This window comes from Prionailurus viverrinus, chromosome D1, assembly GCF_022837055.1.
Source record: "Prionailurus viverrinus isolate Anna chromosome D1, UM_Priviv_1.0, whole genome shotgun sequence".
Taxonomy (NCBI): Eukaryota; Metazoa; Chordata; class Mammalia; order Carnivora; family Felidae; genus Prionailurus; species Prionailurus viverrinus.
Window position 1 is genome coordinate 424,813 of NC_062570.1, and position 23,897 is coordinate 448,709.

Consider the following 23,897-nt stretch of genomic DNA (forward strand, 5'->3'; position numbering starts at 1 on the left):
TCGGCCGCTTAACCGACTGAGCCACCCAGGCGCCCCTGAAAACACTAATTCTAAAAGATACACGGACCCTGATGTTTGTTGCAGCATTATTTACAATGGCCAAGAAATGGAAGCAGTCTAAGTGCCCATTGATAGATGAATGGGTAAAGAAGATGTGGTGTGTATATTATGGAATATTACTCAGCCATAAAGAAGAACGAGAACTTGCCATTTGTGACAACATTATGGTATTATGCTAAGTGAAGTAAGTCAAATAGTGAAAGACAAAGGCCATAGGATTTCACTTACATGTGGACTCAAAACAGACAAACAAAGCAGGAACAGACCCACAAAAAGACTGGTGGATGCCAGAGAGGAGAGGCATGTGGGGGATGGACAGAATGGGTGGAGGGGAGTGGGAGGTAAAGAATTCTAGTTATGAAATGAATAAGTCAAGGGGATAAAAGGCATAGAGTCAGAAACACAATCAGTGATACTGGAATAGTGTTGTTAGGGGACAGATGGTGGCTATATACACTTGTGGTGAGCACAGCATGATGTGCAGACATGTTGAATCACCATGTTGTGCACCTGAAGCTGATGTGACACTATGTGTGAAGTATACGTCAATTAAAAACACAACTCTGTCTAATGTATATACACCAGGTATTAACATCTTCATTCAGGTCTTTCTAATACTTCCTCCCCCTTTTTCCTCTTACATTGAAATAAGGCCATTTATAGGTCAATGTTAATCAAGAAAACCTATCAGCTTGAGTTTGTTGCATGGCAAATGGATTATATTACCTAATTTAATCTTTTAGGTCATCTTGCTCAGTTTGGTTAAATAATGTGTACAAGATCATGTAGCCACTAAGTGTCAAAATCAAACATTAAATCCAGCTGTTAGGCCCCAAACCCTCTGCCTTTAAGGACTATGCCACTTTGTCCCTTCTTTGTAGAAAGCTTTTCTATTTTGAAAAGTGGGGAGAAGTAGGAAGCACGTAGGGCAAACGCTATTCCCATTTTCCACATCAAAAAACTAAGGTTCCCTGAGGTCACATAGCCTCAGTGTCAGAGTTTATGCTTAGAGTTATAGCTTTGCTAGTTATTTCCGCCATCCTGAAGCTGCTGGTGTGTTTAGAATGAAAATGTCCCTTGGGAGAATCAGGAGAGGAAGATGGTGCAGTTCGAGCAGCTCTGGATGTTAGGCAATAAGGAGGTATTTTAGGGAAGCCTATATGGGTGTGGGTGCAGCACCTACCTGGGCTCCTCTCTGTAAATCCTGCCAAGTGACCTATTACAATTCAGTGGCTTCTAAACAGGCTATGCCTTCCTAACTGCGGGTCCAAACAGACTCCATGAAGGCAAACTGATGAAACAAATTCTGCCTAACGGAGACTGGCTCATGCTCCTTCTAAACAGGTATCTAGTCAGATAGTACAAGCAAGTCACAAGGAAACAGCTTTATCCTTTTCATGAAACAGTCAGTTAGGGTCACAGGGACAAATGTTAAGGTGTGCATATGTTCCCCATGTCCACTGTCTATAGAGTGGTTAGGGGCTTGGGTTTTTCCACTCAAATACACCTGTAGTCAAATCGCAGATCCTTCAGTTTTTAGCCATGTGATCTTAGATAAATTAAAATCATTCCATGAGGTAGGCACTATTATTATTCCCATGTTACAAATGAGAAAACTGAGTGTTAGTTAGATTAAATAAGTGTTAAAGAAACTACACGTGCAGGGGCACCTGGGTGGCTCAGCTGGTTGAGTATCTTGGTTTCGGCTCAGGTCACGATGCCAGGCTGGTGAGATTGAGCCCCGCATCAGGCTCTGCGCTGATAGCTGCAGAGCCTGCTTGGGATTCTGTCTCTCCCTTTCTCTCTGTCCCTCCTCTGCTCATGCTTGCTCTCTCTCAAAATAAATAAGTAAACATTAAAAAAAAATAGCTTTAAGAAAAAAGATTGTCTCTCTCCCTCTCTCTGCCCCTCTCTGCCTCAAAAGAGAAAGAAGGAAAGAAAGAAAGAAAGAAAGAAAGAAAGAAAGAAAGAAAGAAAGAAAGAAAAAGAAAGAAAGAAGAAAGAGAAAGAAAAGAAAAGAAAAGAAAAGAAAAGAAAAGAGAAAAAAAAGAAACCACACATGCAAAGTACTTAGCATGGTGCTGAGCATTTGGCAAGCATTCCATAAAACACATTTATTTTATTCTATATCATCAAAGGCAAGATCTGAAAACAGGCTGTTTCTTGACATTTGTAAGTATCCTTGCAGCTAAAGGCAAAATTTATCTTGCTCTGAAAGGTCTTTTCCCTCTTTCTCAGCCTCCTCAAATCCTATGCATTCTGCCCATACGCAGCTGAAATGCCATGTACCTGTACCTTCCCTGAAAACTAATCTGAATTAAATGTTGCTTCCTCTGGATTCCACAGCACATCACTTACAGTCCATCTAGTAACTTCACTTCTCTCTATATCATATATATTTACGTGTGCATGTGTCTCTCAAGTCACCGGGACTTCCACCAGCTTATTCATCTTTCTGGCCTCAACAGCACTTCTCGCCATGCTGTGAACACAGACACAGTTCCAGAGGAAACAGAACCTGGCTGTAGAGTACAGCATGTCTGGACTCTGGTCCCAACTCTGCCAGTCACCAGTTGTTGGTCTTGGGCTTTAAGTGACCTTTCTGTGCCTCCATTTCTTCATCTGCAAAGCAAGTAAGGTTCTCAAGGTTGTGATAAGAATTAGACATAAATGTAAAGTCTATAGAACGTGTCTAAATGGTGGTGACCACAAGTGTTACGACATATCATTGTAACAAAGAGCTTGTTGAAAAAAAAATACAAAATTACCTCCTGTCCGCAGTAGCTAGCACAATCCTAAGCACCTATGGAAGCTTATTAATACACCTTGACTGATGAGTGAAGAGTGCAGTCCTTAACGTTACAGACCTACCTTGAACTCCTTCTCAATGTTGGCCAGCACGGCCAGCTCATTGCTGAGTTCTAAAGCTGTCATGACTGGGTCTTCACTAGACAGTGACAGGTAAGCTGGACTTGCCAGGCCCTTGTAGGCATTAATCCTAGATCTGGAGTGACTAAAGGAGTCATGCTTCTGTTTCTGGCTGCACTCACTGCACTTGCAGAAATAGTCATGAGGCCGTTCAATCCGAGCACCCTTCCGCAAGAGGGTATGCACGATTTCATATTCCTGGCAGTGGGCGGCCAGAATGATTGGAGTCACATCATGAGAGAACCGTGTTCCATCTTCATCATAGGCATAAAAATCATCTTGCTGCAGTTCAGACTGGCTGGGGCTGGTTGCTAACCTCTTGCCTTCAGCAAAAGCTGGATGACTGAGAATAGCTTCCACAATCCGAACATAACCTTTACTAATAGCTAGAAGCAAAGCATCCCCAACACGAGAGAGGTTTTCTTTCTTGAGAAGAAGTTCTGTAATTTCCAGATGCTCGTTGGCCACGGCCAACTGCAGGGCATTCTGGCCCATGTAATCCACACAGTTAACATTGAGGGACAGACATTCTTCTAACATCTTCCTCACCACTGGGATGTTGCCATATTCAGCAGCATCTAAAAAACGTTCCTCCTCAATAGATAAGCTTGTTGAGCGATCGTTAAACATGTAAGCTGGTCCTCGGTTGGCCAACCTTCTCCCCTTCTCACGGAGAATCGTCTGCCGCCGGTGGGCCAGTCTGTTGTCGGTGTCCTGGCTAAAAGGAAATAGAAAGATTGGGAACAAATCATATTAAGAGCATTTTAGTGAGCCAAATGACTTGCCATTCAACTAATGCAACCCTCAAGTATATGAGATGTTGTCTCATCATCTCTAGACCAACTATAATAGAAATGGGAATGCATTTATTTGTTAATGGATTCCAAGAACTTCTTTAAGAAAGCCAAGCACTTTGCAGATTTTAATGTTTCCATTTGGAGTGGAGACTCTGGCAATTCCTATAATCTCTCTGTGCCATTGAAATAAGGATTAATGTGAGTGTTTCAATCACAGATAGTATAAGAAAGACCCACAATCAGTCACCAATATTATATACAGTGTGAAAATATTAAAAAATAGAGAAAATAGTAAATCCATTCAACACATACTTACTGGTTCCCTCCTATGCCAGGGCCAGGCACTGTATAAGGCCCAGGAAAATCAATGGTGACAAAAGTAGAAACTTTTCTGCCCTTATAAATCTTATACTCTACTGGGAGAAACTGGGAACTAGAACATTGCCTTGTTATCAGTTGTTTGTCATGATAAACCTATAGCAGGGTTATGTAGCATAGCTTCCAGGAGAAAGTTAAAGGCTAAAAATGGAAGGATGAGTACAAGTCAAGTGAGGGTGTGCTTTAGGAGGGTGGGACAGAGGTTGGGTACAGGTAGAGCGCTTTCTCCAATGGAAGGGTCAACCAGACACTAGAGCACAGGTTTCATTAATAGGAACAGTTAAGACTTGAACTCTGCTAGGTGTTCTAAAAATCACTGGAAATGAGAACATTATGAGTAAGGCACAGGTGGGAAGGAACACTTCTGTGATGGAGATGGGTCAAAGAGATGGCCAGCCTTTAGTGCAGGCCTTCAGTCTGTGATAGGAGACAGTGATCCCTTCTCTAGCCAAATGCTACAATGGACATTTTCTTCCTTATTGATTTATAACTGTATGTCTTAAAGTTTACGGCTCAATCCTTATCACTGTCACTAACCACAGACTCAAAGGTACAATTCACTGCAGAACAGGGAAGGGCCATGTTAGGAGGGTGGGGGCTGAAAGGAAGGAAAAAGGTGTGGTTGGTGATAGATATGATAGATGTTTCCTCTCTTTGTAAATGTTTCCTAGAGCCATCCCTCTGAAGACTGTCACAAATTTCCCAGTATGAAGACAACTTAAATTGGTCCAAAGACCCCATAAATGATCTTCCCCTCCAATGTGGCCTAAATATCTTTCTCTACGAGTCCTTAACCATCTTGATATCCAATATCCAGGTAGTGTTGTCTACGGTTGTGTGATTCCCAAAGAAATAGCAAGATGTCAGCCAACTCACAAATGATTATGATTCTCTAAGGAGCTTGAACAGTATGCTGCCATATTAACCAATGTTTTCCACAGACTCATTCAACAGTGAGCCCTCCAGCCATCCATGGTGTCTCTTCAAAAGTGACCAGCCTGATGTGTTATTGAAGAGACAACTTTGTAAATTTAAAAAATGATGTCAAGGGCAATGGCTACAACACTAGTAATTTCTAAAGTCAGTCTTTTGATATTGTATGGGGAACTTTTGTTAAGTATTAAGGGAATGATTTCTACATGTATTTTGCTTTCTGTAACTACTGCTTTGTTTTCCATTCCATTTTTAATGTTATCAAAGTTGTGCACATACACAAATAGAGGACTCTATATGCTTTATGAAAACAGCAGCCCTCTGTGTTTCATTTTCCCCACTTCCTGATCTCCAGAGGCAATAATGTCAATATTTTAGCTTATTATTTTACAATTTAAAAACTTACAGCCATACAACTTATTAATATTGTTATTTCTGAATTTCCAGGTTTGCAATTATCTATGGAATTCTCACCAAAGGTGAAATTCAGCCCACTTTAACAATCTCCCTGCCCCTGCACACACACCCACATGGACACACCTCAAACACACCTCATGGTCCTTTATCATTCCAGGGTAGTTACAGCATAACTTTGGCTAGATAACTACAATAATACAGTGATAGTCCTAGCTGTGACAAGGAGTGTACCATGGTGTCTTTCAGGATACTACTTCCCTATGTCCTGAAACCCAGTTGTTAATAATTCTCTTCCTGTATTCATATGCTTAATGTTCTGTGTACTTATGACCAATGCAACAAAATTCTACTCTCCTTTGGTCTAAATCTTGTTTTAATTCATCCAACATCCTATGTATTTTTTTAATTTCGCCTCTTGAAGAGTCTTTTCTGTAGCCTCCTGATCTGCTAACCTGGACATGGTTACAGTCTAGACTCAAACGTATGTTGTCTTTGAATCTTCCTTTGGCATCATCCCAACAATTCTCTTTGCTTTGCTTTTATGTTGGGTTCCTTGTGTTCTGAATCCCAGACTCTCCTCTTTCTTACCTCACTCCTGTGCCCTAGTATAGCACATGCTCCACTAGCTGACTGACAAAGTATGTGCAGGAGGTAAACTTCTTGAGATTTTGCATGTCTAAAAATGACTGTATTATTGACAACCTTAATTGGTAGTTTAGCTGGGTAGAGAATTCTAGGTTAACAATAATTTTCAAAGCTTTGTACTGCTACATTCTAGTTTTTGTAGTTGCTATTAGGAAATATGATTCTGGATGTTCTCTTTGTCTCTGTTGCCCTAAAATTACATAATTTTTTGTTGGAGGGAACCTCCTTTCTTCTCTGGTTCTGTGCACTCAGTAAATCTTTTCATCTGGAGAAACGGGTGCTTTTCTGAGAAATATTTTTAACTCATTTCTCTGATAATTCTGTTTCCTGCTGTCAGTGTTGTTTCTGGGACTCCTTTTGGATGCTGGACATTCTGGGATTACCACTAAATTTTCTTATCTTTTCTGTCCAATTTCCCAGTTAATTGTGGGTTTGTTGTTTGGTTTTTGTTTTTGCATTACACTATGGACATTTCTTTAACTTTATCCTCTAATATATCTTTTGAAAAATATTCTCTGCTGCCATGTTTATAATTCTCAAGAACATTTTTTTTTGTTCTTTACAATAACTTTTCTTCAAGACAAAGACACATTATCTTCTCTTACCTAATCCAGAGACATTAGTGATAAAGACCACACAGACCAGAACACTTTAGAGAATTTACTCCTAAGTTGCTTTTTAATGTGTATTATGTACTGCAGATTTTATATTAGAGTTTTTCATCCAAAAGCTAGTGACCTTTAGTAGGCATACTTTTCTATTTAAAAGAAATAAAATTAATTCTAATGTCTCTTCTAAAAGTATGCAATTTTCCCTCATAAAAAAATTTGCCAGCATCTAATGTCAGTTTTGGTGAAAGGCAATTCTTGGAGGTGAGTTTTTAGAAGAGCGGCATTATTTCTGACTTAACAGAATGGATGAAGTAGAAGCATGGAGAGTCTCGTCACATGAGCAGCTATCATTCTTCTTCCCTCTAAGATTTTGAACCCCTTTCCCTCCTCTCTGTCACTCTTCTGGCCTCTAAAAACCCCCTCCAGCGTGTATTACCCCACAGCTGCTGCTGTAGATTGTAGACTAGAGGAACCACGAAGATTAGGGGGAGAGGAAGTGTTGCTAACCACAGAGAATGTGTTCAAAAAGAAAAACTGTAAAATGAAGGGAGAAAAGAGCTAAGATCAGGGGATTTATGAAAGTGAGATGAAAAAGTACTATAGGGAGAACTTGGGGAAAGTTCCTGTAAAAACAAAACCAAAAAGGCATAAAATGGACACAAAATAGTACCAAGAACCAAGCCTCTGTTTTGTTCTTTTTCTTCCATAAGAATAAGAGAAATAATTACTCCAGCCTATGTCACAGGATTTTTCCAGGGTCAATTCAAATCACAAATTGGAAAGCACCTAAATTTGAGTTTCATTTTTTTTTTTACAGCCACAGGTTTATGCATTTATATGAACAAGAAGGTCACCAACTTTACTACTTTTCAGCTGTTATTCACATGGAATACCCATGAAAGGCAAGGACTGAGATGGTAATTGAGAGGCTTTTGTCTCTTTAAAAAAAGGAAAACCATTATAAGTAATTTAACTCATATCTCAATTTTTAGTTTCCAAAGTACTATTTGTTCATATAACACCTCTAAATTTACACAGAGGTAGTTTTGTGACATCTTTAATTCTAAAATTTTAAAAGACTGATTTATGACTTTAATGCCTATTTATCTGAATAATGGCAGGCTCTATCCTAGCAAGCCACAGTTCCAAGGATACGTCCCATTTTCTTCTAGACTGTTATGGCTTTCCTACCTATAGCAGCCATTCTTTTGAGGAAAGAGCAAAAACATTTCCATAGAAAATGTTTTCTTCATGTTTAAAGCATCTCTTGTCCCATTGTGGCAACCATAAATATTAATCCTATGCAGTGACATGAATTTCTGACACATTTTTTGGAAAGGCCTGGATTATCATTACCTCTTCAGTACTCTGTGGCCAGTAAAGCCTGATACAGGACACGTCTAGAGGCATTTGAGATTGCCCTAAGGAAGATAACCACTGCATGCTCTCGGAAGGCAGTTCTTGCACTGGTAGTGAGATAAACCAAGAGCTGCCAGTATGGTGACCCAACAAAATGCATACTTTGCTGCCTCTGGTCTTCCCTAACTGCAGTCTCAAAGGCTCCATGTATTGTATTTTGCCACAAGTGGTGTTGCTTAACCCTGAATTTCAAATGCAAAAGCAAAACATGTAAAACCACTTTTTCAGGAACACACATTTTAAGACTTTCAAGAAAGCTATGAGATGCTGCTAGATTACATTACCCCTCTGAGGGATTTTACAAGGCTATGCTGTAGAACTGTACATTAATTGCAAAGTAACCTCATAAAACCACCTACTAGAAAGAGGAACAACTGCCCAAAGCAATATATCAACAAAAGAGATATTTTCATTCCAGCTAAAGGGCACATTTTTGCAAAGTCAGTTCTTCTATTTAAGAAAAATATTTATTAAGAATTTTTCTTCATCCATTCAGCCATGTTTAGCAGGATTAAATGTTTAGTAACCTACATTTTCATGTCTGTATTTTAAAAATTTGTTTTATCACAATATTTAAATACCAGTTCTAGGAAGGAATGTAACTAGCCACTGCCCACTTGGTACTCAAATACTGATTAAGTCATGAAAATCAACGGTTTTTACATACCTCATTTTCCTGATTCTTTTTGCTGGCGAAATATTGCCTGTTGCCCCAGATAGCGAGAGATGAAATAATCCATCTCTATTGAAAATGCCAGCAATGCAAATTAGCTTCTGAGTCGAATGGACTGTGTGCTTTGAGTCCAGAGTATATGTAGTAATCCTCTATTTCCTGTTCAAATATAATGTGCTTTTATCAAATGGAACTGCTCTTATACAAACTAAGCTTTACATTAAGTATCTAACTTAATTTTTTATTTTGTGTTTCCAAAATACTTGAAATTTTAAAATCAAAGCACAATTCTACCAAAGAAGACGTGTGAAAATATAAATGGCACATAACTATCCATGCAGCGTGGAACAGCCAAGATAGCAGATTGTTAGATTTAATCTGGGAAGGTGAAAATAAAGGAGATTCTAGGATATATATTTTATTACCTGCACGATTATACAAGGAAAAATTGGACTTGAGTACTTACAATTAACAGTCAACACAACTAGCAATTCTGCAGATCACTTTAGAAGGATGAAATGATGAAAGTAGTTTTGTTCTAATTTATAACAATGAAATTATTTTCACTTTATCTGCTTAATTCCTGGCCACACACCCCTGGCCTTCCCTCCAGGGTTGAGGGAGCAGTAAACAATTAGAGTGGTTTTCCTACATCCAATGAGAGCAAGGAATATTTTGCTTTATTCACCAGTGGATCCCCAGTGCTTAGCAGAAAGGCACACTGCAAACCCTCACACAATTGTCTAACTCACGCATCTTTCTCATCAAAGGAATTAAGGTCAAAGCCCAGAGCCCATTCGTTCCGATTAAACCAAGAGCAAATACAAGGTACAGCCCTACAAACAAAACACGATGGTTGAACCTCAGTGTGTCCTGGGGTATGTACATCATTATATATTACTTTCAAATTAGCATCGAGCTTAATAGGGAACAGAGGAAGTTGGAAGACATATCTTTTTAAGGGCGTCTTTGTGACTGCCTTGATCCAGAAGTAGAGATTTTCTTGTCCTTTCCTGTCACTGATTCTGCTCTCTGCATGTCCTTGACACTACACATAAAGCATAAACCCATTTTCACAACATATTACCAAATCCCTGTGACTTCCAGAGAGTTTTCAAGATAGAAATTCTATATATATTATGATTCAGTTAGCTTCAATTTTCCCCTGTTCACTCAAATACTAACTTACTGAGTGATCCTTCACACATCACACCACCACCTTATTCCAAGAGTGAAACACAGACTCCTGAACTGATCGTCATGTTCAGTTGGGAGCCAGCTGGTTGTGTGTAAGTTACATATTTTTTGGTTATTTTTATCACCGATTGACATCTGCTTGTATAAATTAGAAACCCAACTATGTAAGAGAATGAAAATAGTAGTAAATAATGAAAGTTATAGAAACTTTCTACATGATAACTAAGTCTGAAATGTCATTGTTTCTTTTTAGCCTCCACTTTCTGGATTATTCTAAGTATCATGGCTTCCTCCTCTGAAGTGTTCTTTGGTTGGTCTCTGGACACATGCATCTGTTTTGGTCTATTTTAGTAGAGTACTCTTGAGAATATTAAAAAGTTGATGTGTAATACAAGCAAAATATATCCCAATTATCTCATCAAAGAAAGAGATTTAAACTATTTGCTTTTAATAGCAGAAGCTGTCATAGTCCTGTGTATTACACAAACCTATTTTCCCATTCCACAAGTAACCTCTGTGTAAGACAGATTCCAGGCTGGAAAAAACCCAGCATACTTAAACTGGGTAATAGGAGGAGTTTAATGAAGAGACTCTAGGAATGTGTGGGCAGGAATCAGGGAAATCCAACATGGTGCCAACACTTTACCCAGGTCTAGGATGGTGCAGGATTAGGCCTGAAAGGGGCATAAGGAGGTAATAGTTACTGCAAGTTAGGACAACTATAAGGATAACACTTGACAGAGTTTCTGACCTTTGGAAGAGGGCAGCAGCCAACCCTCAAGGAGAGAGTTAGGGGAACTTATACCCTGACCTCCCTCTCTCGTGACCTCTGTTATCCCACAGGGACCTCCCATGGGCTGCACCCACTCAAAGCCTGGGGACAGAGGAGCCCACTGATATAGCCTGCACAGGCCTGCATTGATGTCCTCCCTAAGGAAGAGGTCGGTGTGCGTGCAAAGTAGAAAGTGGACCAGAAGAGCCAGGCCAACAACAGCCAGCACACACTCTAAGAGTGAGTCTGACTTTGCCATGATTAACTCCCTCAGAAACTACTGATGAAAGCACGTGCAGAGAGAAGATGGCAAGTGTACAATGTGTTTATTATGAACCCAGAGGCATCAGTTCTCATCTTTCTAGGCTTATTTTCCCTTCAATAAGGTAACTATCAGGAGAGACACTCATATTCAACTTCAGGCAGTACACTATCTTAAAAAATGAGCCCATAACTAAGATTCATCCACCTGAATTTTAAGTTAATACTCATAAGAGGCTTCACATGAGCAGTTCTGACTCTGAGGGTGGGAAGGATAGTAATGTAATGTCATAGAAACATTCAGAATTGTTGAAATTGTGTGTTCAGCAGATGCTGAAGCTGTTGACTGCTGGAGGTATCCATGCTAAAGGAATGGCCTTCACTAACAAGTCTGGAACACGCTCCCAACCTCCACCACAGGGGCCAGATCCAACTGCCCACGGGACAGGTTAAATCTACACAAGCCTGGCATGAACAAGAGAGTGCAATACAGAGGGGACGATGACTGCATGACGTGGGGAACACTTCAACTGATTTAGAAAACAAACTTACAGAATGCCTTTCTTTGCTGATTTTAGACAGCTCTCAAACCTCATATCCACCATCAAGATCTTAACAGTTCCTTCCTTCCTTCCTTCCTTCCTTCCTTCCTTCCTTCCTTCCTTCTTTCATCATTTCAAACATTTACTGTCCCAGGCACTATGGCAGGCAATGGGAGATTCAGCAGGGAAGGACACTCAGAGGGCAGAAAAGAGAGCGCTGGTTAAAGGCATGGATGTAAGAGTAACTAGACACAGGTTCAAGTTCTAACCTGCCCATTGTTGACTCTCTGGCTTCCTAAAAAATAAGGATTATAATGATCCTATTTCCCAGGATTGGTGGGAGGGTTACAATATGGTGTGTATTTTACTTGGAAAATGTTATTTATAGCCCTGTCATGATACTACAAGTCTTAGTCATCTTAAGAACATTATGCAGTACTCATTATTCTCATTGACATAAAGATAATGCAAGCCATTTAGTACTTGATAATAGTAAGTGCTCAATACGTAGTCTTAACTGTTATTATTCTACAGTATTTTCAAGTAATTTGTACTTGTCATAAACTGAAATACACTTATCCACCTTCAGTAAAAATGAGGTATGGCAATTTGGTAGAGTTTGATTTTGAACACACTTATTGTGTCAAGAAAATTGTAAGTTTACTATATACTTACCCCTAGGTTTTTAGCTTCTACATAAGACTATCAGGTGAACTCCTATGAATATGTATATTATAGTAACTAACTTCACTAGAACTGACAGGCTGAGAACTGACATTCACTAAAAGTTTACTATGTGCCAATCACTTATCAGTGTTATTTTGTTTAATTTTCCTATAGTTGGTGAGGTTGGCTTTATTACTTCTGCTTCATACATAAAGAAATGTTTTGGGATTTGTCCAAAACAGAGATGATACACATTGGGGAAAGTGTTGTTGTTGTTATTATGTTTTAATACAGCTGAAAAAAGCTAAGATGGAATACCCTTAAAACAAAACAAAAACGAGGCCTCTACAATTCCTGTATAATACACAGAAAACCCTTTACTAAACTCATACTAACAATAAATGGTAAAGCAAGATTGTATACTTAGGTTCACAGATATTGTATTTCATTTTTATATCTTATTTTACTATTGTGAAAGATAGAGCTATAATTTTAAGTTTAATAAAATTAACAGCATGTATCCCCCACAACGAGCCCCCGTCTGAGGACTAGATCACTGATAACCTTGAGAAGCCCCGTTGTGCCCATTCTGAATCACTATCTGCCCCTACAACACTACCTGGCCTTTGCGGTGAACGTTCCTTCAACTTTACTATTTTTTTTTTAGCTCTTCCATCTTTGTAGCCCTAAACAATAGAGACTGATTTGCAAAAAGAGGTATTTAGCACAAACCCAACAGAGGAGGGAAGGGAAACACTGCCCCTGCTGGCAGAGCAGAGGCGTGCCTGCAGCTTTTCGGAGCGCTCATCCGCACCCCACCCCCACCCCACGTGAGTTAGTTGGAGTGACCACGAGTGGGTCCTGGGACACACAGGTGACATCAGGCTGCTGTTCTTGCCTCTCTCACAGAGGAACGGGTCAAGGCAAAACCCCTCGGAGGGAAGGGAGGACTCACCGTTTCTCTACTCTTCCGTAACACCAACGCTGTTAGCCAAGGTCTTTTGCATCATCTCCTTTTCTGTGTTTTCAAAAACCAATTTCACCAAAACAAAACACTGCATTACACTGCAGGCCTCATAGTGTGACTATAGCTATAGTTGCTAGAAAGCTCCCACTTCCACTGGGCCAACAATGGAACGTGTCTACTTCCATTGGCACAGCTACATTCTGCTGTCAGGGGCCTGGTCAGCAAGCTGCAGTAGAAAATGGGATTTTCCAGGTGGCTAGAGCTATAAAAGTTCAACGACTTCCCTGAAGATGGGTGAAAAGGAAAACCACTGAAACCATTGCTTTGGTGCAACACAAAGCAAACTCGCTGACTAACTCCTAGAGGCTTTGGAATCACATGTACAAAAAAAGAAGGCTCTACTTTTCTATGGAAAAGTTATTCTTATTTTACCCTTCTTCTTTCATGGCAAAAACAAACTTCAGTCCCTGTACAGGCAACCCACACCATTTTGATGAACTGCATTATATTGCTATGCGAGTAAGTTCAAAATTGAGAACGGGGCCCAAGTTTCAGGTTTTCTCTATGCATCCTACTCGGTGATTCTTTATTAACACCCTGAGTCACAGAGTGAATGTGAGTGCACAGGATATATTTCTGCATCACTTCTGCTTTATCTACCAAGGCACTAACGGTGAAACCACAGACCAAAATGCCAGGTGAGCACTTAGAAACGGTGTCTTTCAGGGGCGCCTGGTGGGCTCAATCAGTTAAGTATCCGACTTCGGCTCAGGTCATGATCTCACAGTCCACTATCTCACAGTTCATGAGTTTCAGCCCTGCGTCAGGCTCTGTGTTGATGGCTCAGAACCTGGAGCCTGCTTCGGATTCTGTGTCTCCCTCTCTCTCTGCCGCTCCCCCACTTGCATGCTCGCTCTCTCTCACTCCCTCTCAAAAATAAATTAAAACATTAAAAATTTTTACAAAAAAAAGAAGTCGGTATCTTTCAACCTTCTCACTTTTCAAGTACCTGTCTTAAGTTTTTTAAGAGGAGGAAATGTGTAAAAATTATTTTCTAATGATATAGATACTTTCCACGTGAGGAAAGTAAGGCCCCCAGTAACTTACCCAATGTTAAACAGCTACCTATAACCTTAAACTATTGACTCCTTCTTCACCCCAAGACGTTATTGATGTGGGAAACAAAGGCAAAAGAAAAAAATGAAATTTCCTTACTATCCATTGACAACTCCTTGAAACAGGCAGAGTGACCTTCCTCTGGGAGCTCAGCTGCCTGGATGATGACATTTTGCTAAATGTCATCTTAGCCTGACGCCTCCGGATTCTTTAAATCTACTTTAATATGTATAACTTCCTTTGGAGGGGCGCCTGGGTCACTCAGTTGGATGAGCATTTGACTTTTGATCTCAGCTCAGGTCATGATCTCACAGGTTCGTGGGTTCAAGCCCCACATCAGGCTCTGTGCTGACAGTGCACAACCTGCTTGGGATTCTCTCTCTCCCTCTCTTTCTGCCCCTGTGTCACTCACTTCCTCTCTCAAAATAGATAAACTTGAAAAAAAAAAAAGACATCTTCTCACAAGGGGCTTTAAAAATAAAGTCCCAATCTTTAACATTCTAAGTCTCCACTTCCTGCTTTTTCCCTGCATCTTACCACATATCACCATCATCTATATTTTACCTATTTGTCTTGTTTATGATCTGTCTCTCTCACAAGAATGTAGTCCTGTGAAGGCATTCTACACACTTCCCAATGCCTGGGGCAGTGCCTGCACTTGTGAGGTCCCAGGGAACATCTGTTGAATGAATGGAAAAGTGTACAGATATAACCTGAATTGACTGGTGTAAGGATATGAATGTCTCTCCAGTGCCGGCATTACACAAAGTATTTTTTAGGAGGTCAATAAAATCTATAAAGCTCTCCCAGATTAGAAACAGAAAAGAGGGAAAATACAAATTACTAACGCCAAGAAAGAAAGAGGTACATCATTACAGATTCTGCAGGCATTGAAAGGACAGTAGCATATGATAGACTACCTCATGCTTGTAAATTTCATAACTCGGACTAGCAAAAACATTTTTAGATACAACACTAAAAGTATGATCCATGAATTTTAAAAAATTGGTACGTTGGGTGTCATCAAAATGAAGAACTTTCACTTTTTGAAAGACACTGTGAAAATAATAAACAATAAGCCACAGTTTGGAGAAAATGTTTGCAAATCACCTACCTGATAAATGAGTTGTATCCAGAATAAAGAATGTACAATATTCAGTAATAAAAATCTAATAAAAAAGAGCAAAAAGAACCCAATAATATGAAGAATCCAATTAAAATAAGCAAAACTTTGATAGACATTTCACCAATGCTTAAGTATGAATGATAAGTAAGCACAGAAAAAGCCACTCAATGTTATTAGCCAACAGAGACGGAAATGATGACCTCTGTAAGGCACACTGCACATCTATGAGAATGGCCAAAATTAACAGGAATAATTGTGCCATACTCCAGTGAGGATGCAGGACAATGGGAACTTTTTTCTGTTCCGACTACTATTATTTTACTACTAGTGCTACTACTATGCAAGATTTCTAATTCACTAACATCCCCTTCTGTATATGGAGAGTTCAGACACTTTAGCGGACTGTTGGCTGTCTTGGTGCAGGAGACGGGGCTGTGGACCCTTCAAGTTGTTGGTTATCTACCTTATTCTAAGACAAAACCTTTTTCCTTTTTGCTCTTTTTCTCTTTCACTAGCTAATAGCCAAAAGACACTTCACTTTTGCCTTTCTCTCTAGATCAGACACATCATGAAGCATACTTTTTCAAAGTGTGCATGCTTCCAAGTCCTGTCTTCGCTCTGATCTACCAGGGCACCGTCTTTAGGATTTTTCAGACGGAAGGTCAGCTTAGTCTTTCTGGCAGTAGTTTTAGATCAACCCAAAGCTGTTTGCTAGTTTTCTTCTGATCTCTCTCCCATAGTTTTTCTTGCTCTGTCCTTGCTTGTTCCAGAGCAGGCCAGGGTGGAGGAGGGCAGGGGAGCAGGATGTGAGAACTTGCATTAGGATCTAGTAGGATTTTCTCTTGCAGTAATTTTGAACTTTGGTCACCTCCTGTTGTAGGGGCCAAGGGCAGGCTGCCCCAAGATGGGCCACTTTGTCATGAACATTATTCTGAGTAAAATCAATCCAAACCCAGCAGATTCAGGAAAAGCTCTTTACCTCCCCCTCAATTGCCTGCTTGTACCAGGAAGAGATACTGACAGAGATTCCTCTCCAGCAAAGGAACTCATCTGTGTAACAGAGCAGCCCTGTTTTCCCAAACATCTCCTCTCACCTTCCTGCTAATGGCCTTCATGTCCTCTGTGTCTGCTTCCTGTCCTCCAACTTGACCCCAGTCCTGAGCTCCCGGAAACATCACGATGCCTCACTGTTTCTGGAACTCCTGGTTTGTGTGGACTCCCTGTATGTACTCCTAGCAGATGTGATTTTCTCCTGTTAATGTGTCTCATGCCAATTTGATCTAAGTCCAGCTAGAAGAACCACATGGCAGGAAAGGTCTTCCTCCCAACACTGTCTTCAGGTTATGCCATAGGCACGGTTTCTGTGAAGTTTATTTGCCTCTTCTTATTCTGTATTGTCTCTGGGATAAACCAGCAGATGGGAAGCTGAAGAGTAACCACTGTCTCTCACTAGCTGGAATTTTCTCTTCTTTCTTCTTTCTCATGAAACATTTTGAACCAGTCATACCAGAAGTAAAACATATATTCCACTAAACTTTGGAGACTAATTCTGTAATAAAACTAATTTCAATCCTCAATGGAGAGTAAAAAAGCAAAAAGCCCCTATTTTCCCTAAGGTTAGGTAGGCGTCCATTTCATTGACACTTATTTCTGGCTTAATTGGAAAGACTAAACCATTTCAGTGGTTCTACATTTGAGATGACCATTTCAAGCATGTGAGTAGAAAATAAACTTGTTTAAAATCTAAGGTTGCACAAAAAGATTAAGAATGGATATGGTGATTCTCTGTGAAGTTTTCTTCCTCTTCCATGTCAACATTTGAGGAAAACATTCTTTCCTCTCTTACTTCTGTCATCCCTGTGTTCCTTTGTCATTTTAAAATTATAATGGCTCTTGGGGCGCCTGGGTGGCGCAGTCGGTTAAGCGTCCGACTTCAACCAGGTCACGATCTCACGGTCCGTGAGTTCGAGCCCCGCGTCAGGCTCTGGGCTGATGGCTCGGAGCCTGGAGCCTGTTTCCGATTCTGTGTCTCCCTCTCTCTCTGCCCCTCCCCTGTTCATGCTCTGTCTCTCTCTGTCCCAAAAATAAATAAACGTTGAAAAAAAAATTTAAAAAAAAATTATAATGGCTCTTAATTTGAGAGACATATCTCTGAGCAGACTGACTTTGTGCTTGCCTGAGTCAGCGGGGAACACTCACTGCTACCCAGAGCCTTCCTCCAAATGACTCCTTTGCATTCCTTCCATCTAAAAGTAGCCTCTCTTCAGGGGCGCCTGGGTGGTTCAGTCGGTTGAGCGTCCAACTTTGAATCAGGTCAAGATCTAGCAGTTCATGAGTTCGAGCCCTACATCAGGTTCTCATAGCTTGGAGCCTGGAGCCTCCTTCAGATTCTTTGTCTCTCTCTCTCAAAATAGGCTCTCTCTGGAGCCTTCTCTCTCTCTCTCTCTCTCTCTCTCAAAAATAAATAAACATTAAAAAAAAAGTAGCCTCTCTTCATATTACTTATAGAGGCCGCCTTTGGGCAAATAGGCATTGAGCAATGGAATACAGACGGTCCCATCAGACAACCCACCTGAAAACATCCACAGGCCCTAACTAACCAATGGGCTACTTACAAGTGCGCAGTTACCAAAAAAGGGAAAGTTCCATACATCAACTCCATCCTATCTTCTCCTTTGCCCTTTAAAAACAGCTCCCCACCCACCGCCTCCTGGGAGACAGTCTCTCCTCTGCTGTACTGGTGCCTTCAATAAACTTCTATGTGTCTGTTTTGCCCAGACACACCATCAGTGCCACTGGCTTCCTCCTGATCATCCCCCCACGTTTGGAGGTCCCCATCCTATCAAGACAGACACCTCATTACTTTTATCTATATTGTGGTCTTACATATTTTTTTTTACAAATTTGGAATTGTAGGCCCATCGTGGACACTGAGTAAATTTACCAACATATAAAGGGCCTTCAACATCTTTCAGGGCTTCAAGTGTAATTCTACCACAGTGCAAGAGCTTTCATTAAAAAGAGGAGTCTTTCATTTCAGTATCCCCTATTTCTCAAAATCATGAGTAGTATGTGGTAGGGTATGTATGTATACAGTATATGCAATCTTGATCTACAAAATACAACAAAATCTCATCACAAAGGTTATCTATGGGTGACTGGGGAATTTCCTACAGTGCTTTTTTTTTTAAGAGGAAATCCAGATTTTAATGGAATTTTTCCAGATAAAAATTTTATTTCACTCTTTAATAAAAATTGTATACATTTAAGGTGCACAACATGATTTAATAGACATATACACAGTGAAATGATTACAACAATCAAGTTGATTAATTTATGCCTCTGCTCACATAGTTACATTTTTCCTCTGCATTGAGGGTACATGAAATCTACTCTCTTAGCAAAGTTCTGGTATTGATGAGGGATAGAAGCAGAGAAATATTCACATTTAGCCCAGAGAACTGACCCATACCCTGCCTGGTTCTAAAAAGCATCAAATACGTGCTGGCTGCTACAGCCTTAAAGGGGCTCATGACTGCCTGCACATCACACCAATAGTTCATATCAAACTGCATGATAAGCACCAGAGAAATCTTGCAAAAGTAGTTTTACAAACAGAAAATTGAAGAAGACATTTATGATCTAATACTCTGCACACCCCCTCCTCCTTGAGCACTAAGCATATATGCACCAGCTTCATACAGCAAAAGTACAGCTCGTTCTGCCCATGGGTCCGGTCCCCATGTTACTTAAATAAATTTCATAAGTTGCACCACAAAACGTCCAGTCAGGCTCAACAATCTTGCAATGATCGGTGCAGAATTGCTATCATTGTTATGCTCCACATTAGATCTCTAAACTGTCTGCACTACACAACTCAATTTTGTGTCCTGGACCAATATGTCTCCATTTCCCCACCTCTCTGTCCCTGGGCATCAGCATTCTATCTTCTGCTTCTGTGTAGTCAACTTTGTAAGAGTCCACATACGAGTAAAAGCAGCCCACACTACTTTTTAAGTAATTTATTTTTCTCTGATACAAAAAAACACCTACTTCATTCATTTTCCAATCCTTTCTCACTTTCTAACCTTTAGACATACATATGCATCTAGAAAATTTCATTTCCTAGCTTAAAATAGGTAAATACTTTAAGTAGAAATCTAAAAGGAATTGTTAAAAACGTGAAAGTATGTAAAAATCTAGTATTTTTTATTTGATTTTTGTATAACCATGGAAGAAACAAACAAAATGAAATTAAACATCTCCAAGTAATGATGTTTTTGGAACAAAAAAACAATGGTTGTTAGTCTAACCCTCGCCTTGGCAAAGCATGTTGGCCCTGGAGCCAGGTGGAATTTCGTTTGTCTTCCAGACTTGTGACTTATACAGAGTGCAATCCTGAGTGAGTAACTTAATCTCTGAGATTAATTAATTCTCTGATAATGCGGGACAAGAAGACTAACCTTGCAGGTGTGTTTTAGTGAGTAGGAACAATTTCACAATGGCCCATGGCAAGATGCTTAGCCCTAGAGTTTTCAGGATTTGGTGAGGGAATGGAAAACAAGAGACTAGGATGAAACGTGTATTTCTGGTTTGGATGGAAGGATCTGAACTGAGACTGAGATGATGGGAATGAATTAGCCAGACAGAGCTTCCGTAAGGGAAAAGATGATGTTCTAGAAAGCAGGGATGAACGCACAGAAGGAAGAAGGTGAGCAAGAACATATAACATATCTGTGGAATTCTCGTTCGTTTAATACGCCTTGAAGGTCAAGTGCAGCAAGACAAGTAGAAATTGGAATGGTAGGAAAATGGCAGTGCAATGCTGCAAGATCTCTCAAATTATAATGTTTGGACTTTATTCTGAGGATGATGTGGACACAACGAAAGCATCTAACTCGGGTTTGGAGTGGAGAGGAGCAAGGGAAGAGGCCAATGACCAGTTAGAAGACTTGTGGCTGAAAGCTGAGTGCCATACAGTGGCGGCCTGAGGTAAGGTAGCAGGAATGGGGTCTGAGGAGCACCCTGGAAACGCCTTCCCTGACCCCAGGTTGGGGTGGCTGCTTCTCTTCAGTACTCCACAGCCCTCTGTGCTGGCTGCCTCCACCACAGGGTGCTTATTGCTGTGTGTTCCTGTGACGCAGCAGAGGGTAAGTCCCAGGTAGACAAGAACCATGCTCTGTCTCCAGCCCTCACACAGTTTCTGGTGTGCGGAGTTCAAAACAGATGCATTAGTAAAAGTGTAAATATGAATTTCTCTCTTCTGCTATACACCTGTGCTTGTAACAACGACCACTCACATTAGAGATGCAGACACCTCTAATTAAAGGAAGTGCCTCCAAAGGAGAGAGGACGACACCATTATCCTCATAAAAGTTTTGAGTGCTGGGGCGCCTGGGTGGCTCAGTCGGTTGGACGTCCGACTTAGGCTCACGTCATGATCTCATGGTTCGTGGATTTGAGCCCCATATGGGGTTCTCTGCTGATGGCTCAGAGCTTGGAGCCTGCTTCAGATTCTGTGTCTCCCTCTCTCTCTACCCCTCCCCTGCTCATGCTCTGTCTCTCTCTCTCTAAAATAAATAAAACAATAAATTTTTTAAATAAATAAAAGTTTTGAGTCATAATTTCCATGTGAAATTATACTAAACACTGAACATTAACTTAACTACGGTATATTTTCTGCCCTTAGAAGCTTATATATAAGCTATATATATTTTTAACTGTCAAAAAAATAAATTTCTGTATATTTTAGTTTCCTTTTTATCTTTTTAAAATCAGGATTAATTTACCCAAGGGATACAGGAGTACTGATGCATAGGGGCACTTGTACCCCAATGTTTATAGCAGCACTTTCAACAATAGCCAAATTATGGAAAGAGCCTAAATGTCCATCAACTGATGAATGGATAAAGAAATTGTGGTTTATATACACAATGGAGTACTACGTGGCAATGAGAAAGAACGAAATATGGCCCTTTGTAGCAACGTGGATGGAACCTAAGTGAAATAAGCCATACAGAGAAAGACAGATACCATATGTTTTCACTCTTATGTGGATGCTGAGAAACTTAACAGAAACCCATGGGGGAGGGGAAGGAAAAAAAAAAAGAGGTTAGAGTGGGAGAGAGCCAAAGCATAAGAGACTCTTAAAAACTGAGAACTGAGGGTTGATGGGGGGTGGGAGGGAGGGGACGGTGGGTGATGGGTATTGAGGAGGGCACTTTTTGGGATGAGCACTGGGTGCTGTATGGAAACCAATTTGACAATAAATTTCATATATTGAAAAAAATTAACATAAAAAAATAAAATCGGGATTAACAACTATAGTTACTTTTAACTGAGTGGACTTTTCTAGGTGTTATTCCTAAATTGCCTCTTTGTTTTTAAATGCAAATATTTTCTAGAATTTTCTGAATATCAAAAGATGATTTAATTAAATATTCTTAGTTCCCAATATACAGGGAATGTAGTTTTTAAAGTATAGCTGATTAGGTCATGTTTATAATGAGTTATACCATTCACTGTATACATAAATGCTGAAGGCATTTACATAAATAAAAAGGTTACAATTCAAAACATTGTATAGATACAAGGCTGTGCGGTCTCTTGTAAACAGTATTGACGCTGGACAAGGAAATATAGCTGGCAGTAGAAGAGTGATTTTAGTTATCTACAATTTTTCAGGAATAAAAACTATTTCTTCTTTGTTCTTTTTCTTTTTTTGCAATGCATTTATTTCCTCCTGAAATCTGCATTTCCCCTGAAAATGCCAAATGGAGTTTCTGGGTTTTGCTCTGTTAAATCACTTCCTCTGCATCTTGGTTAAACACGTTTTCACTAATTTGAAAAACAACACTTGAAACCACTCTATTCAATTAAAATTGAAGCCTCTAGATGCTTAAAAAATTTATGAAGCAAAGTCTTGCTTTGCTTGATCATTTTATACCCATAATGATTGAACTGAGCAAGCAAGTGTTCCACTATAACACTGAGGGTAAACGTGAATTTCACAATTTACATTTTTTGTGACAAAGTCTCAGTATTACCTATTAACCAAATAGATTATATGCATTTGTTAAGTGGTGTATGGAGTATGTGTGTGCACGTGACATCTAATTATTTTAATGGACATTCTGCAGCTTTCATAAGAACAGCACTATCTGAAACTTATTCATTAACCAACTTCATGAAATTATTTATTTACAAAAGGATGCGTCTTAAAATGAAGTAACTAAATAATAACTCCTTTTAAGCTGTGTTTCGTACTTTGTTCGGCTTACTGCTAACCCAGATACTTTCTGGGATGCAATGGAGTATAAACTATTTTTACCAATATCTGCCTGTACATCCATATCTATAGCCAGATTTATATCTATTTGAATAAACAAATTTATGTTACATGTGTGTATTCTTCATGCTTTTAAGCACGTGTGATGGAAAAGGTAAAAGGCCAACTAATAGAGTATTACGCAACTATCAGATCCTGAGAAGCCGACATGCACAGATGTATACCCACATGATCCGCCACTAAAATGCAGATCATGATGCAGCGTGTGCAGTGTTTACAAATACGATCTCATTATGAAATACTTTGCTTTAAAATTATCTTTAGGGGCGCCTGGGTGGCGCAGTCGGTTAAGCGTCCGACTTCAGCCAGGTCACGATCTCGCGGTCCGGGAGTTCGAGCCCCGCGTCAGGCTCTGGGCTGATGGCTCGGAGCCTGGAGCCTGTTTCCGATTCTGTGTCTCCCTCTCTCTCTGCCCCTTCCCTGTTCATGCTCTGTCTCTTTCTGTCCCAAAAATAAATAAAAACATTGAAAAAAAATTAAAAAAAAATTATCTTTAAAATGCAAATAATAGCTCAGAGTGCTTCCAGTCTCTATTACATGGGTAAAGCATGACAAAGAACTGCTTAGCTTGGCCTTGGGCACACATTAAACGCTCCATAAAAGCTCTTATCATTATTTTATTATCGCTGTTGTCACTATTAACTCTTACAGGAAGTCTGTTTTCTCTTATCACAGAAATCACTGGGGCTGTGGACCGCTGCCTTTGCCGTGGGGAGTATTCTCAGCCTGGGCATGTTACAATAACGTATGTGAAATTAAACACACTTAGGGGTGTGAGGTCATAAGTAAATATGCCAATAAAAATTATTTGAGCCAAGCACAAAACGTTCTTAGGTGTTTCCGGGAAGTTTAAGTTGACCTAAGAGTGCATGTGAAGGAATAATTTATAAACTAATACCACAGGACGACTGGCATCTGGAATCCTGAAACAGTAGTGATTCTTCCAAAGCTACACATCCTAGAGACATGAACCACGGACAGTCACTGTTTTCCTCCTTTTAACTCCTAATGAACTGAACTGCAGTTGAAACCAAGAAATAA

At 40.0% G+C, this 23,897-nt stretch overlaps 1 protein-coding gene across 3 annotated transcripts in view; it reads right to left on the reverse strand.

Moving 5' to 3' along the window:
• The window catches only part of TRPC6 (transient receptor potential cation channel subfamily C member 6), a 130,314-nt gene that overhangs the window by 39,624 nt on the left and 66,793 nt on the right, over positions 1-23,897 (reverse strand). For 2 of the 3 annotated variants that reach the window (XM_047878804.1, XM_047878803.1), the window contains exon 2: positions 2,932-3,706. In XM_047878804.1, coding sequence (XP_047734760.1) covers positions 2,932-3,706 — 775 coding nt within the window. Of the gene's footprint in view, positions 1-2,931; positions 3,707-8,855; positions 9,012-23,897 lie in introns of those variants that run through there. The other variant, XM_047878805.1, reaches the window with a different exon arrangement.